Source organism: Centropristis striata, chromosome 10, assembly GCF_030273125.1.
Source record: "Centropristis striata isolate RG_2023a ecotype Rhode Island chromosome 10, C.striata_1.0, whole genome shotgun sequence".
Classification (NCBI taxonomy): Eukaryota; Metazoa; Chordata; class Actinopteri; order Perciformes; family Serranidae; genus Centropristis; species Centropristis striata.
The window spans coordinates 37400403-37416524 of NC_081526.1; the positions used below are offsets into that span (position 1 = coordinate 37400403).

At 41.0% G+C, this 16122-nt stretch overlaps 1 protein-coding gene across 2 annotated transcripts in view; it reads left to right on the top strand.

Moving 5' to 3' along the window:
- The first annotated feature begins 3479 nt into the window (after positions 1-3479).
- Positions 3480-16122, top strand: part of mob4 (MOB family member 4, phocein) — a 14259-nt gene continuing 1616 nt past the window's right edge. The window contains exons 1-6 of one of the 2 annotated variants that reach the window (XM_059342728.1): positions 3480-3582; positions 4236-4298; positions 6733-6833; positions 7305-7347; positions 13385-13471; positions 13607-13686. In XM_059342728.1, the coding sequence (XP_059198711.1) occupies positions 3523-3582; positions 4236-4298; positions 6733-6833; positions 7305-7347; positions 13385-13471; positions 13607-13686 (434 nt within the window). In that variant the 5' untranslated portion in view covers positions 3480-3522. Of the gene's footprint in view, positions 3583-3746; positions 3884-4235; positions 4299-6732; positions 6834-7304; positions 7348-13384; positions 13472-13606; positions 13687-16122 lie in introns of those variants that run through there. The other variant, XM_059342730.1, reaches the window with a different exon arrangement.

A 16122-nucleotide genomic window follows, 5' to 3' on the forward strand; every position in this document is an offset into this window, starting at 1 on the left:
TCTGCTACTTTTTTCTTGCAGATTTGCGACATTTCTTGAAATACTACACCCCTCCCCCGGGTCCGTATTTAAAAAATAAATAAATAAATAAATATATATATATATATATCGTCACCCTGTTAAAATAATTGCCCAACTCATTTTTTCAAGTTTTGCAGGAAACACAAAAAAACTTCACCAAAAGTGTAACATATGACATTTATTGATCATTTCACTCAAAATGGATGTAACAAAGGATGGATATTGGCATAGTAATAACACTGTGTGTAAATTATGTAACTTAAGAGAAATAAATGACTTAGGCATGTTTTTGAACATGCCTTTGTGACTTAAGCAAGATATGGTAACACTTTATTTTGAAGGTGTCTACATAAGAGTCACACAAGCCTGTCAGAAACATGACATGACAAGTATCATGAGCATTAATGTTACTTGAAAGTGTCATTAATGTTCATGACACATCCCATGTCATGTTTATGACACGCTCATGTCACTCTTATGTAGACACCTGAGAGTAAAGTGTTGCCAATATTAGTGTCAACAATAAAACACTGGGTGATGGACGTAGTGGCTCATCTTAAAGTGGAACAACTAAGATATACGACTCAAGGCTCAGAAAGTAAATTCAAAAAGCTGTGGCAACCGTTCCTACTATATGTTGAGAAGCGCCCCGTAGACTAAATGATTTCAAGGGCCCTGTGAATGTATTTATTTACTCATTTATTTTACTGTTTTTTGTTTTTACTTCTCTGTTCACCTCTGTCGGTTTTGTATAGCTGATTTGCATCATTTGTGAAGTTTTACCATTATTGCTTTTCTTTGTGTCAGAATGTCTGTTTATTTTTCTTATTGTCATTAAGGCTAATATATTTGGGACATGAATGTTTTTTATCAGTCTTGGGTCTTGCGATCATATTATCGCAAGTCGCAGTGACGCAACACAATCAACAACCAATAGATGAGCGGTTCCAGACTGGCAGGAAAACCACTTCAACAGGAAAAAGTTACATCACAATAATGTTAGTAAACTCAATCCTAAATACAAATATAGAGATGTAATATATTTACGGCCACAAGCGGTATTTTGGGGGCGCTGTTTCTTAGTAAAGAGAACAGTAAGCAGACCCAGTTAAAATGTATAAATAAATGTATAAGTAATAAATAATTGATGATGAATGTGTGATCAACTAAATGAAAGCTGATAGAGCTGATAAGTATAATTATTCAATTAAACAAATTATAATTAAATAGGACATACATGTATATCATGAATTATTTTCTACAGTTTCCTTTCCTTTATCTATTTTTAGTGTAAAATAGTCAACTTTTCATGTCAGAAAAACAGAAATCCTTTTTCAGCTTTGTGAGGGGGCATTTTGTGGCGTCTTCTCTTCTTTTTGTTGTTTCTGCACACACAAAAATTGCATGGTAGGTAAAAAATGCTAAAGGAAATCTAGTTGTAGTTTTGTAAATAGTGACCCTGCAAGATTGACAGTCTTTGTAGAACCTCAGTGTGAGACTGGGCTGGGACTAAAAACTCTCAACACTTGTCTTTAGGTGTGAGCAGGTGTGAGCTGATAGTCTTGCAGGAGTTTTTCCAAATCTTTTCAAAGTCTTCTGGTGTATAGGCAGAGGTGGAAAAAGTATTCAGTTCCCTTACTTAAGTAAAAGTACTAATACCACAATGTGAAATTACTCCACTACAAGTAAAAGTCCTGCATTCAAAATGTACTTAAGTGAAAGTACAAAAGTATCAGCATCAAAATGTACTTAAAGTATCAAAAGTAAAAGTACCCGTTATGCAGCATGGAGCCAGTTAGTTTTTTTTTTTTATATATTCCAAATATTATATTAGTTTATTATTATTGATGCATAATAACTCATATTGACTACTTAATATACTGTTATGAGGTTTATTTTAAAAAGTGCCTAATCACCTAAATTTATTGTGTTTTTTATGTTAAATCTTGACCTGAAAAGTAACTAAAGCTGTCAGCTAAATGTAGTGGAGTAAAAAGTACAATATTTGCCTCAAAATGTAGTGAAGTAGAAGTATAAAGTGACATAAAATGGAAATACTCAAGTAAAGTACAAGTACCTCAAAATTGTACTTAAGTACACTGCCCTACCAAGCATAACTGCAGTAACTACATTTTTGGTTGAAATTGAGTTATAAGTAAAAATGAACTCACTGATGTCTGTTTTATCTTGTGACAAAGTTTTAGATTTCAATTTTGCTTTATTTCAGAGAAATAATACTGTGATACAGTGTAGCCTTGTATTTCTTCATTGTGTTGAATAGTGAAGACAGTAATAATAGAAATTATAAGTTTATTTGATAGGGAAATTATTATCTAGATAGTAATTAAGTAAAAAAAAGTGACAACATTTTATTTAGACTAAAATATAACCTTACTTTATAATATTAAGTCTAAGATACACAAATCTTTGAATAGAATTGTTAAACACATATTGTAGTTACTGCACTGTGTTTGTGCAATACTATTAGAAGCTTTTACAGCAATGCAAAACCAGAATGCAGTAACAACATTTTTGGGGTCAAAGTTTGAATAAATTATCTTGATTTTTTAGCATAAAAATAACATCATCAATACATGTAGAAATAAGTGTCATATCACTTGCCTACCTGTAACCCATTTGGCTGCCTCGTTAAAAATTTTTTTTAAAAAAACTTTAAAGCAAATTTTCTCAGTTTTACCCTTTGCGTAGTTACTGCAGTTAGGCTTTGTAGGGCAGTACAGTACTGCCCTACAAAGCCTAACTGCAGTAACTACACAAGAGTTAAAACTAAGAAAAACAGTTTTAAACTTTTTAAAAACTTTTTTTGACTGGCCAGCCAAATGGGCTTGGTAGGTAAGTGATATGACACTTATTTCTACATGTATTGATGACTTTTTTCAGCTTTTATTTTCTGTGAATAAACATTAAATGGATTTTGTTATAAGTGTATTTCAAAGTGTTTAACAACTCTACTGAAAGATTTGTGTATTTTAGACCTAAAATTATAAAATAACGTTATATTTTAGTCTTAATATCATTTTATCTCACTTTTTTTACTTAATCACTATCTAGATAATAATTTCCCTTTCAAATAAACCTCATTTCTATTATTCTTGTCTTTATCACAGTCAAAGTGAAGTTACTGTGGTCTGCTTGGGTTTTGAGTTGGATTTTGTAGTTACTGCAATTTTTATATCATTATTTCTCTGAAATAAAGTAAAATTGAAGTCTAAAACTTTGTTACAAGATAAAACAGACATCAAGGAGTTCATTTTTAATCATAACTCAATTTTTACCAAAAATGTAGTTACTGCAGTTAGGCTTTGTAGGGCAGTGTACTTGAGTAAATGTACTTAGTTACTTTCCACCACTGTGTGTGTATAGGTAGCATAGGTGATTATTTTACCAGTGTGATGCTATGCTAACATGCTAACAGTTCCTGCCCTCCGCCGCTGCAGCCTACAGCAGAGCGGCTGACGAACATCCGGGTATTCTGTCGAGATGGTCATGGCGGAGGGTGCTGCAGTTGTCAGGAGGAACCGGCCTGGAACCAAGGCGAAGGTACGTCCACAGCCCGCAGGAACACTCTAACATCCCCGCAGATAACCCCGGAGACTCGGACACACCACCTCACCTGAGCCCTGCTGTTCTTCTTCACGGCTTTTGTCGAACGCTGAGGTCGCAGACGACACACAGGAAGCGGCCTGACCTGGACATAGCCAGCCAGCTAGCTAGCTAGCTAACGTTAGCCGTTGATCCCGTCTAGTTCCTGGAGTAACGTTACATTAAATAGAGATTTACTCTAACTCTGTGAGCTCTGTGTGGTAATACTTGTTGCTTTAATAGTCATAGAGATAGTATGGTGAGTTAAGTTCTCACACTAACCCTAAACAGGGGCTAACTTATCCCCTAACGTTAAGTGGCTGTTTGCATTGCAGGAAGCAGTCGCACCCCGGCTGACGTCATCCAGCTAACTAGCTAGCGTCAAGTTAGCTTCGTAGCTGTGTTTTAATGTAGGAAGAAACAAACGGTTAGCTGTGATGATAATGTTTTCTCGCTTGTAACCAAACTTCAGCTAGCTAACGTTAGCCTCCTAGAGGCCGTTTACGGTGTTATCACGTTAATTATTAACGTCAGATGTGAGTTAGTTGGCACTGTTTATGATAAATGTTAGCTGTGGGTGAAGGCTAAAATTATTCCTCCTCCATGTTCAGGATTTCTACAACTGGCCGGATGAATCATTCGAGGAGATGGACAGCACCCTGGCTGTCCAACAGGTGTGTTGACATATGTGTCTGCAAGTGTGTGTGTGTGTCTGTGTGTGTGTGTGTGTGTGTGTGTGTCTGTATGTGTGTGTGTGTGTGTTCCTGTGTCTGTATGTGTGTGTGTGTGTGTTCCTGTGTCTGTATGTGTGTGTGTGTGTGTGTGTGTGTGTGTGTCTGCATGTGTGTGTGTGTGTGTGTCTGTATGTGTGTGTGTGTTCCTGTGTCTGTATGTGTGTGTGTGTGTGTGTGTGTGTGTGTGTGTGTGTCTGTATGTGTGTGTGTGTGTGTGTCTGCGTGTGTGTGTGTGTGTGTGTGTGTGTGTGTTCCTGTGTCTGTGTCTGTATGTGTGTGTGTGTGTGTGTCTGCGTGTGTGTGTGTGTGTGTGTGTGTGTGTGTGTTCCTGTGTCTGTGTGTGTGTGTGTGTGTGTGTGTTCCTGTGTCTGTGTGTGTCTGTCTGTATGTGTGTGTGTGTGTGTGTGTGTTCCTGTCAAGGTTATAATAGTTTTGGATTTTTCATTAGTTTTAGTTTTAATTTCATTGTGAATTTTTGTTTTCAAACTCAGTTAGTTTTAGTTAGTTTTTAGAGTGAGTTTTCTAGTTTTAGTTTAGTTTTTAGTTTTTGAAAATGCTTAGTTTTAGTTTAGTTTTTATTAGTTTTAGTTTTTTTGTAATGGGCTATGTGTTGGGTGCCAGATTCAAAGAGGTCATAATAAATTTTGCCTTTATTTCCTTTGGTTTATCATCTCAGCCCCAATAAGGTTATTAACTGTTTTGAATTTTGTTTGGAGTGTAGACATCCCAGTCTCAGTAATCATATTCACCATGTGTTGCATGTTCAAATAGAAACACTGAAATATGAATGAAAAAAGTTGACAAAAACAAAAACTAAGGACATTTCCACTATAATTTTAGTTAGTTCTAGTTAGTTTTGTAACCACAAAATACAGTTTCAGTTAGTTATCGTTTTTTAAAAACTCTAGTTTTTATTTTTATTTCAGTTAACGAAAATGTTTTTTCAATTCTAGTTTTCGTTATTTCGTTAGTTTTCGTTAACTATAATAACCTTGGTTCCTGTGTCTGTGTGTGTGTGTGTGTGTGTGTGTTCCCCACCCATCGAGCATTAGTGGAAGAAGTATTTAGACATATTACATATAACACGTAGTACAAAAGTAACACTACTTATGGTGATATAATGTGTGTTGTATAAGGAGATTATTTGTGCCAAAAGAGAATATGATCAATCAAAAATCACACTTCTAACTACAGTGAAAGACAGGATTGTTGAGAAAAGAAAGAAAATGATGGCATTGTATTTATTAAGTGTTATCCATTTGATTTTGTGACACTGCGTGTGTGTGCATATCTCTAATATTCAACTTTTTATGAATTAGTGGATACCATACTCATACTTGATTGTGCTCCTTGTAGTTTATGAGATGCAGCCATTTTCTTATTTTAATACACAGTGTTTTGGGCACGTTAGACTTTTTTTCCACCCAAAATATAACACAGCATACCAACAGTAGTTCCCTGTGCCCAAAGACTAGATGATAAGGGAAAGCTATGTTATTTCCTGAAAATATTTTAAGATTTGTGCTTTAGCAGGAGAAAATCCAAATTAGTTTGTGATACTGGAAATATCAATACCAGGTGGAAGGCAGAATGTTTTTGTTCAAGTAATCTGTGGAATCATTTAGTCCTCGTAGTCCTACTTATTGATGTTGTCGTTGACACAAATGTTTACAAAAACAGCAGATGGAAACAACAACTGAGTTTCATCTTGCAAATGCAACATGTACAGGAAAGTTCCTGTTGTAAAATGTTCCCCTCAAGATTGAACATTCACTTTGTCATTTCATTTTTTAACCACAGAAGTAATTAAATACAGTTCTATATTATATTTTTATATTTAACCTGCTAGATATCTTAAATGTGGCTGTGATGCATCAGCTAGCCTCTCAGCTCACGTTTTCACACGTAGTGCTTGAGTGCTGATAAAAACACTGATTTTCCTCTGATCTGGGGTTTTATTGGGGAGCTCTGAAAGCTGAAAATATGGCTACAGTTATGTTGTCTGAAATAGTAATAACTCAGACTGCTGAAGCCCCAAAGTAGCTTCAGCTGAACTTCAGATCTTGAAGACTTTTGTTGAGGATTTTGTCCTCAACTTTCAGATAACAGCCGTATGTGGATCTCTTTAGAGATAAGTCACTGTAATCATTCTGCTTCTCTGTACTAAGTATATGTTTTCGTGAGAATTGAATTGAAAGACTAGAAAAAAATCTGAGACTATTCTGTAGTTATGTAAAACTTAGTGTTTCAATGTTTGATCATTATTTTAGTTTCCCACAAACAACCTGACAGCAGAATAATTACAGTTAACATGGCATTGTGGATTCTGTGTGTGAGTTATGGACTTAACCAAAGGGTGTTTGTTCTGTTTCAGTACATTCAGCAGAACATTAGATCAGATTGCTCCAATATCGACAAAATCCTGGAGCCTCCGGAGGGTCAGGATGAGGGAGTGTGGAAGTATGAACATCTCAGGTACGTTGAAACTAAGATGCTTTGGGGATTTTTTTCTTGGAATTGGAGTGTACTGCAAATATTTAAAGATAAAGGAAAAAACAAGTCTAACTTAAACAATATCCACAAGCAAAAATTCTATTTATAAAAAAAAATGTAGTTTATGTACCTGTATCAGTGTATGAGGTTACAAGCACACTTAATGCAATTTACTTGAGCCTTCTGTTTACAGTTTACAGAAATTTGCTATTCGGTGCATCCCTAATAAATATATATGTATATATATATTTCATGGCTTCTCCAATGATTATGAGCAGGAGAGTGAAGCAATATCGGTACTCTTAGCCCTTAACTAACCTGTAGCCCTTCCTGTTAGTTCCCCTAAAGTCTTTTTTAAAATGTGATCACAATGTTTGATTAAAACCTGGTTTTTGAAGAAGCATGTGCTCATCTTTCCTTCTAACTGTGCTCTTATTCTGTCTGTTTTTGTAGGCAGTTCTGCCTGGAGCTCAACGGACTAGCCGTAAAACTGCAGGTATGTGATCTAACTTACCTGTTTACTGATTTGAGGATGCTTAGATTGAACGATTTTGTCTTTTTTAAGTACTGAAAGCAAACCTCTGAATGATGGAAACAAAAAAGAGCTGAAAGAGCACCTACTGGTAAACAAGGTACCAGTAGGTGCAGTAGACTCTCAGAAAACCAACCAGACCAGCATTGGTGATATGCAGCTCTTAAGGCTGTGACATTGGGCAATTAGTTGAAAGGGGGGTGTTAAAAAATATAGCAGTGTGGCATTCAATCAGTGAGGTCATCTGGTGTGAAAAACCAGGTGTGAATCAGGTGGCCTCTGTTTAAGGATGAAGCAGCACTTGTTGAACATGCATTTCTCTTTGAAAGCCTGAAGAAAATGGGTTGTTCAAGAGATTGTTCAGAAGAACAGCGTTCTTTAATTAAAAAGTTGATTGGAGAGGGGAAAACTTATAAAGAGGTGCAAACAATTATAGGCTGTTCAGCTAAAATGATCTCCAATGCTTTAAAATGGAGAGAAAGCCAGAGACATGTGGCAGAAAACGGAAGACAACCATCAAAATGGATGGAAGAATAATCAGAATGGTAAAGGCTCAGCCAATGATCAGCTCCAGATGATCAGAGATAGTCTGGAGTTACCTGGAAGTGACAGTTAGAAGACGTCTGTGTGAAGATAATCTATTTAAGAATTCCCCGCAGAGTCCCTCTGTTAAAAAAACGGCATGTGCAGAAGAGGTTACAATCTGCCAAAGAACACATCAACTGGCCTGAAGAGAAATGGAGGAACATTTTGTGGACTGATGAGAGTAAAATTGTTCTTTTTGGGTCCGAGGGCCGCAGACAGTTTGTGAGACGAGCCCCAAACTGTGAATTCAAGCCCCAGTACACAGTGAAGACATGAAGCATCATGATATGTTCCTCTACTATGGTGTTGGGCCTATTTATCTCATACCAGGGATCATGGATCAGTTTGATATGTCAGAATACTTGGAGTGGTCATGTTGCCTTATGCTGAAGAGGACAGGCCCTGGAAACGGACGTTTCAACAAGACAATGAGCCCAAACACACTAGTAAACCAGCAAAATCTGGTTCAAACCAACAACATTAGAAGCTAGAAGGCAGATTCTGATCCCTGCGGACGGAAGCAGGGTAGCTGGGTTTTTCGGGCAAGATGGCGCCAGTCTGTTCGGCGATTCGTCTTCCACGGGCGCTCTGTCTATTGTTTGTTATAGCCCTGTTTCTAAGTGTCTATCTGGATGTTTCTGCCATTCTGTGCTACGATCGCCAAGCCCTGCTTAACATCCGCGACCTAAAATTTCCTGTGGCTCTGGCAGCCAGAACCGATCAAGGAGACTGGACCAGTTCTCCCCCTCCTGAGCTGTCAGGTATCCCAGCTTACCTGCGCCGCCATTCTGCGGTCCCTTCTCGCAAAAAGCGTTCCAGGAGACGAGGAAGGAGGGGAGGTCTGCTGGTGAAGATCAAGATCCAGCTGCCCTCACACCGAGCTGCCGCCCGGCGTCTGGCGCGATGCCTGCGTCCTGTTGCCTGTGTCTCGCCTGCTACTCCTGCTGAAGCCGTCCTCGACCGCAATGCTGCTCCACTGCCTCGGCCATCGTTGTTTCCAGCCCCTCCAGCCGTCCCGACAGCGCCGACCGGACCGCGACGTACTCAAATCTCCACTCCTGGCTCGGCCGGCCGGCGATCCCCCGGTAGGTGCAGTCGTGGTGTTGACCACTCTAGCCTTCGCCTGTTGAGGCGCACCGGACCAGCGGCTAGCGCCGAGCTAACCCTCCGGTTGGCGTTGATTAACGTGCGGTCGCTAGCGAGCAAAACGTTCATGCTGAACGACTTCTTTATCTCTCGGGAGTTGGACTTTCTATTTCTGTGTGAGACCTGGCTCTCTACCGGTGATAACACGCCGTTCTCTGAACTTCTCCCACCGGACTGTAACTTCCTGAATTCTCCCCGTGCGACTGGGAGAGGCGGAGGCATTGCTTCTGTTTACAAGTCGTTTTTTCACTGTCGGCAGATTCCACACGCTGGTTTTGCTAGCTTTGAACTACAGCTCTTTGAATTAATTATGTCTTCTCCCATATTGTGTGCAGTGGTGTATCGCCCTCCTAAATTCAACAAAGACTTCATTAATGACTTTGCTGATTTTTTGTCTGGGCTATTGGTGAAGTATGACCACTTAATAATTTGTGGTGACTTTAATGTCCATGTTTGCTGCGAGTCTCAACCTCTGACCCGGGACTTTCTGAACCTTCTAGATTCATTTAGTCTTAAGCAAGCTGTCACCGGTCCAACACATGAAAAGGGTCACACACTTGACCTTGTGCTGTCTTATGGTGTTTCTGCCTCGGTGACTGAAATCTGTGCCATGTCTTTCTCTGACCATTCCCCAATTCTGTTCACTGTATCAGTCCCACACCCAGGTAGTAACCCTAGTGTCACCAAACGGACCTCACGCACAATTAACTCATCCACTGCTGGGCATTTTTCAGCCGCTTTCAATGATTCACCCCTGTATGGGCCACAACTGGAAATTATCTCTGAGTGTAGTGCTGATCAGCTTCATTCTGCATTCTCATCAGCTTGCACTGACATTCTGGACTCTGTTGCCCCTCTCAAACCCAAACAAGCTAAAGCCCAGTTAACACCATGGCTCAATGATGCAACGCGTGTCCTCAGACGCTCCTGTAGGCAGGCTGAGCGCAAGTGGCAGAAGGACCGCCTCCACGTGTCCCTCCAAATCCTCCGAAGTCGCCTAGTGGACTACCAACGAGCCGTTAAAACTGCCAAATCACAGTACATTTCCACCCTGGTCTCCAGAAACAGTCACAAACCTCAGTTTCTCTTCAAGACTCTAAATTCTCTCATAAATCCCCGTAATAAATCCCCTGTTGTGCCCTCACCTGCCCTCTGTGAAAACTTTCAAAAATTCTTCATTGACAAGGTCGCAGCACTCAGGCCCTCTGATACCTCTGCCAGCCCCCTCCCCCCGCCTCCCCCCCTTCCCCAGCCGGCTGTCTTCGAGCAGTTTGAGCCCATTACCCTATCCTCCCTCTCCGATGCAGTCAGACACCTGCAGCCTTCTAACTGCCCCTCTGACTGTCTACCCCCCCGTCTACTTAAGGATGCTACAGTCTTCAACACAGTTGCCCCCTTCCTTCTACTGTTGTTTAATTCCATCCTCTCCACTGGTTGTGTCCCGGCTGCCTTCAAGTTCGCCGTGGTGCAGCCACTACTAAAAAAACCCAACCTCGACCCCTCCATTCTCTCAAACTTCAGACCAATTTCCAAACTACCCTTCCTGTCTAAACTCCTCGAGCGAGAAGTCTACATCCAACTGAAAGCCTTTCTCACCAATAACAAACTCTATGAAAAATTCCAGTCTGGCTTCAGAACAGCCCACAGCACAGAAACTGCACTGCTGAGAGTGCTAAACGACCTGCTCTTAGTCGTTGACTCAGGGAGTCCTGTGATCCTAGTGCTCCTCGATCTCACAGCAGCCTTTGACACGGTGGATCACAGGATCCTGCTGTCTCGGCTTGAGCACCAAGTTGGCATCAAAGGCACAGCCCTGAAGTTCTTCCAGTCCTACCTGGCTGACAGGAGCTTCTCTGTCCTGCTTGGGGATTTCTTCTCCTCTGTTGCCCCCCCTCACCTGTGGGGTCCCTCAGGGCTCTATACTAGGTCCCATCCTCTTCCTGTTATATATTTTACCCCTAGGGGACATCCTGGTCAAACACAACATCTCCTTCCACTGCTTTGCCGACGACGTCCAGCTATATCTGCCTCTTAAGGTTGATGGGCAGGCTGCACTCCAGCCACTGCTTGATTGTCTGGCTGACATCAGATCATGGATGGGTGAAAACTTCCTCAACCTGAATGAGAGCAAGACGGAGGTCATTATTTTTGGAAAAACCTCTCCGGCCTTCTCCACTGATGCCCTAGGCCCTCTAGCCTCCAACATCCGGCCTTCTGTCAAAAATCTTGGTGTGATTTTTGACAGTGCTTTTAAGTTTGAACAGCAGGTTAGTGCAGTGGTGAGGAGAAGCTTTTTCCACCTGAGAACTCTAGCCAAGACAAAAGCCTACCTGCCTCAGAGTGACCTGGAAAAAACTATCCATGCCTTCATCACATCACAACTGGACTACTGTAACGCCCTCTACACCGGCATGGATCAACTGCAGCTTCGCCGCCTGCAGTTGGTCCAAAACTCAGCCGCCAGACTCCTCACCTGCACTAAAAAACATGATCACATCACCCCGGTCCTCGCATCACTCCACTGGCTCCCCATCCGTCACCGCATCAACTATAAACTACTTCTAACTGTCTACAAATCCCTCCATGGTCTGGCCCCTACATACCTGTCTGACCTTCTGCACCACCACACCCCCTCCAGAGCTCTACGGTCAGCTGACCAGCTGCTGTTGGAGGTGCCCAGGTCCAGACTAAAGACAAGGGGCGACAGGGCCTTCTCAGTAGCAGCCCCCAGACTCTGGAACTGCCTCCCCCTCCACATCCGTGCAGCGCAGTCCCTAAATGTCTTTAAGTCTCACTTAAAAACCCACCTCTTTTCTCTTGCCTACAATTAAAGTTGTTTGGTTGCTGTTTTGTTTTGTTTTGTTTTGTTTAGTTTTAGTCTCTTTTTTACCTTTGTCAATTCTGTATTTTATTGCACTTTTTGCACTTTTATGTGAAGCACTTTGGTGCGGCTCAGCCGTCTGTAAATGCGCTATATAAATAAATTTGACTTGACTTGACTTGACTAACATTGATGTTATGGAGTGGACCTTAATCCAGTTGAGAACTTGTGGGGTCATCAAATATGCTGTTTCTGAAGTAGGGGTGTGCCATATCGTATCGTTCACGATAATATCGGTATATTTTTTTCATGGTTTAAAAAAAATGCATATCCTGATATTGGCAACATTCCTACTTCTTGATGTAGTGGCGTAAGGTTAACATTAGCTAACAATTAAAGTTGTTTTAATCACAAAAAGCTACTTACTCTCTGTCGCTAAACACATGCAGCTTTCAAAATAAGAGCACAGTGTGTTAACAGAATCCACCACAGAACTTACAAGAAGACTGTCAAAATAAGATGCCTTAAATAAAACATACAAGAACCTTTATTTTCCTTTACAAAATGTCATTAAAATATGCCCCCGAAACCCCTAAATGGTTATTTTTATTATTTTCTCATACATTTTTTAATTTTATTTGGCAACTGTTGAGATTTGCACTTCACACTACATTTTAGATTTTTTATTTATTTATACAGACTAAAAAAAACATATTGTCTATATCTTTTTAAGTATTTCGTAATATCGTCAAGAATATCGTTATCGCAAAAATAGCCTGAAATATCGTGATATTCTTTTAGGGCCCTATTCTGAAGCAAAACCAAGAAATGTAAATTAATTGATGAATGTTGTTAGAGGATCTTTGAGCGGAATAACAGCTGAAAGGAGCCACAAGTTGGTTGACTCCATGCCAAACCAAAATGTTTGTACAAAATCGTTTTGAGTTTGTAAAGTCAACGGCAGATACTGCTATTTTTTTGAACACGCCCCTTTCAACTAATTGCCCAATGTCACAGCCTTAAGAGCTGCATATCACCAATGCTGGGTCTTGTTGGTTTTCTGAGAATCTACTGCACCTACTGGTACCTTGTTTACCATGTAGCAATAAAAAATATACTAAAAACCTGGATTAATCTGGTTAGTCACATTGGACTGCTATTATATTGAACACTACTGTAAGTGGATTGCCGTTATCGGGATAACGGTGAGTGTCTTGGGGAAAAAGCTGTCTAGCAAAACTGCAATAAAAAATATTTGTTTCCTTACAAAATGTGACTCCAGACAGTATGTTTTGGAGTGATTCAAAGAGCTTAAAGCATGATTATTATGATAATCCTGTGCTTAGACCTGTGTGTCATGTTTTTTTGAGTTGTGTTATCTCATCACCCCAATGAGAAGAGGTTTAAAAGTATGTTTGTTAATAATTTGCTTGTGTTTTTCTCCTTCAGAGTGAGTGCCATCCAGACACCTGCACTCAGATGACAGCCACAGAGCAATGGATCTTTTTATGTGCTGCCCACAAGACACCCAAAGAGGTGAGTCAAGACTGCGGTTTATTTTTTTCAACACCACTTATTAATCCCAAAGCACGATATATTTGTCTCTGCAGCTGCGTGAGTAAAACAGAACCTTTGCTCAGTTCTATGTGTGTGTTTCTTGCTCCTCCTCAGTGCCCTGCCATTGATTACACCAGGCACACGCTGGACGGAGCTGCCTGTCTTCTCAATAGCAACAAATACTTTCCCAGCAGGTCAGTCACCTTCCTTAAACCTGCAGTATACAGGTACATCTAAAAAAAAAAGCTCAATATTTTTTATCAATTATTTCAGAAAGAGAAACTCGATATTATATAGATTCATTACACAGAGTGAACTATGTAAAGCCTGTTTTTCTTGTAATTTTGATGATTCTGGCTTACAGATAATGAAAACACAAAACTCAGTGTCTCAGAAAATTAGAATATTACAAGAGATCAATGAAGAACAAAGATATTTTAAACACAAATGTCAGGCTTCTGAAAAGTATCTTCATTTCTATACATCAATACTTGGTTGGGCTGCATGAATTACTGCATTAACCCTTTATCGGGCAAAGAACTATATTTGGTAACATCAGGTAATATTTCGAGAAAAAAGTTGCAGATTTACGAGAAAAAAGTGGGGAAAAAAGCAACTTTTTTCTCCCAGATTCACCACACAAAACTCAGTGTCTCAGAAAATTAGAATATTACATAAGAACAATAAAGAAAAAGGATATTTTAAACACAAATGTCAGGCTTCTGAAAAGTCATCTGCATCTGGTGTCTTTCACCTTCCTCTTGACAACAGCCCATAGACTCCTATAGGGTTGAGGTCAGCCCAGTTTGCTGGCCAGTCCAGCCCATAGACTCCTATGGGGTCACTGAAGCAGCTTTTGGTACCTTTACCAGTGTGGGCAGGTGCCAAGTCCTGCTGGAGAATGAAAGCAGCATCTCCTGGGAGCTGCTGGGAGCATGAAGACTCTAAATGTCCTGCTAGATGGACCTCCTCCTCCTCCTCCTCCTCCTCCTCCTCCTCCTCCTCCTCCTCTAAATGTCCTGCTAGATTGACCTCCTCCTCCTCCTCTAAATGTCCTGCTAGATGGACCTCCTCCTCTTCCTCCTCCTCCTCTAAATGTCCTGCGAGATGGACCTCCTCCTCCTCCTCTAAATGTCCTGCTAGATGGACCTCCTCCTCCTCCTCCTCCTCCTCCTCCTCCTCCTCCTCCTCCTCCTCTAAATGTCCTGCTAGATGGACCTCCTCCTCCTCCTCCTCTAAATGTCCTGCTAGATGGACCTCCTCCTCCTCCTCCTCTAAATGTCCTGCTAGATGGACCTCCTCCTCCTCCTCCTCCTCTAAATGTCCTGCTAGATGGACCTCCTCCTCCTCCTCTAAATGTCCTGCTAGATGGACCTCCTCCTCCTCCTCTAAATGTCCTGCTAGATGGACCTCCTCCTCCTCCTCCTCCTCTAAATGTCCTGCTAGATGGACCTCCTCCTCCTCCTCCTCCTCTAAATGTCCTGCTAGATGGACCTCCTCCTCCTCCTCCTCCTCTAAATGTCCTGCTAGATGGACCTCCTCCTCCTCCTCCTCCTCTAAATGTCCTGCTAGATGGACCTCCTCCTCCTCCTCCTCCTCTAAATGTCCTGCTAGATGGACCTCCTCCTCCTCCTCCTCTAAATGTCCTGCTAGATGGACCTCCTCCTCCTCCTCCTCCTCCTCTAAATGTCCTGCTAGATGGACCTCCTCCTCCTCCTCCTCTAAATGTCCTGCTAGATGGACCTCCTCCTCCTCCTCCTCCTCCTCCTCCTCTAAATGTCCTGCTAGATGGACCTCCTCCTCCTCCTCCTCTAAATGTCCTGCTAGATGGACCTCCTCCTCCTCCTCCTCTAAATGTCCTGCTAGATGGACCTCCTCCTCCTCCTCCTCCTCCTCCTCCTCCTCCTCCTCCTCCTCCTCCTCCTCCTCCTCTAAATGTCCTGCTAGATGGCTGCTAGGTTGACTGTGGACTTCAGAAAACACAGTGGAGCAACAGCAGCAGAGGACATGAACCAAACCACCACTGACCCAGGACCAAAATATTCAACTTTTTCACTATATTCTAATTTCTGAGACACTGAGTTTTGTGTTTTCATTATCTCTAAGCCAGAATCATCAAAATCACAAGAAAAACAGCTTGAAATATTTCACTCTACGCTAGGGTGCATCAAAAAACACAATTCTTGAATTTTGATATGTCTGGGTGCTAAAAGTGTTCCAATATATGTAGAAACAACACATGCAAAATATTTTCCCAGTAAATGATGATTTAGGGTCGCCACCGCACATCTGTTTTTGTTGGATAAAGTGGTTAACAGTGCCCAATGGTTGCCATGGAGATCTGAGGTAAACAATACTAGAGCTCAAGAAAACTGAGGTAATCTTTCTGTTTGAGGTGATCTTTCTGTGTTGGGTATGTATTATTACATATTACCATCATATCTGTAGTTGTGTCTTTGTATACTTATTTATCATAAGTCATTTAAGTCATATTTATAGGTATTTGGTGCTCATTACATCTAGCTAACGTTAGCTAGCAACAGTTTGCTAACCACAGTTAGCTATCTATGTTAGCTTAGCTATTAAGCTTAACATTAACAGTATTCTAGAGTGGACAGTCTACGCCTAAT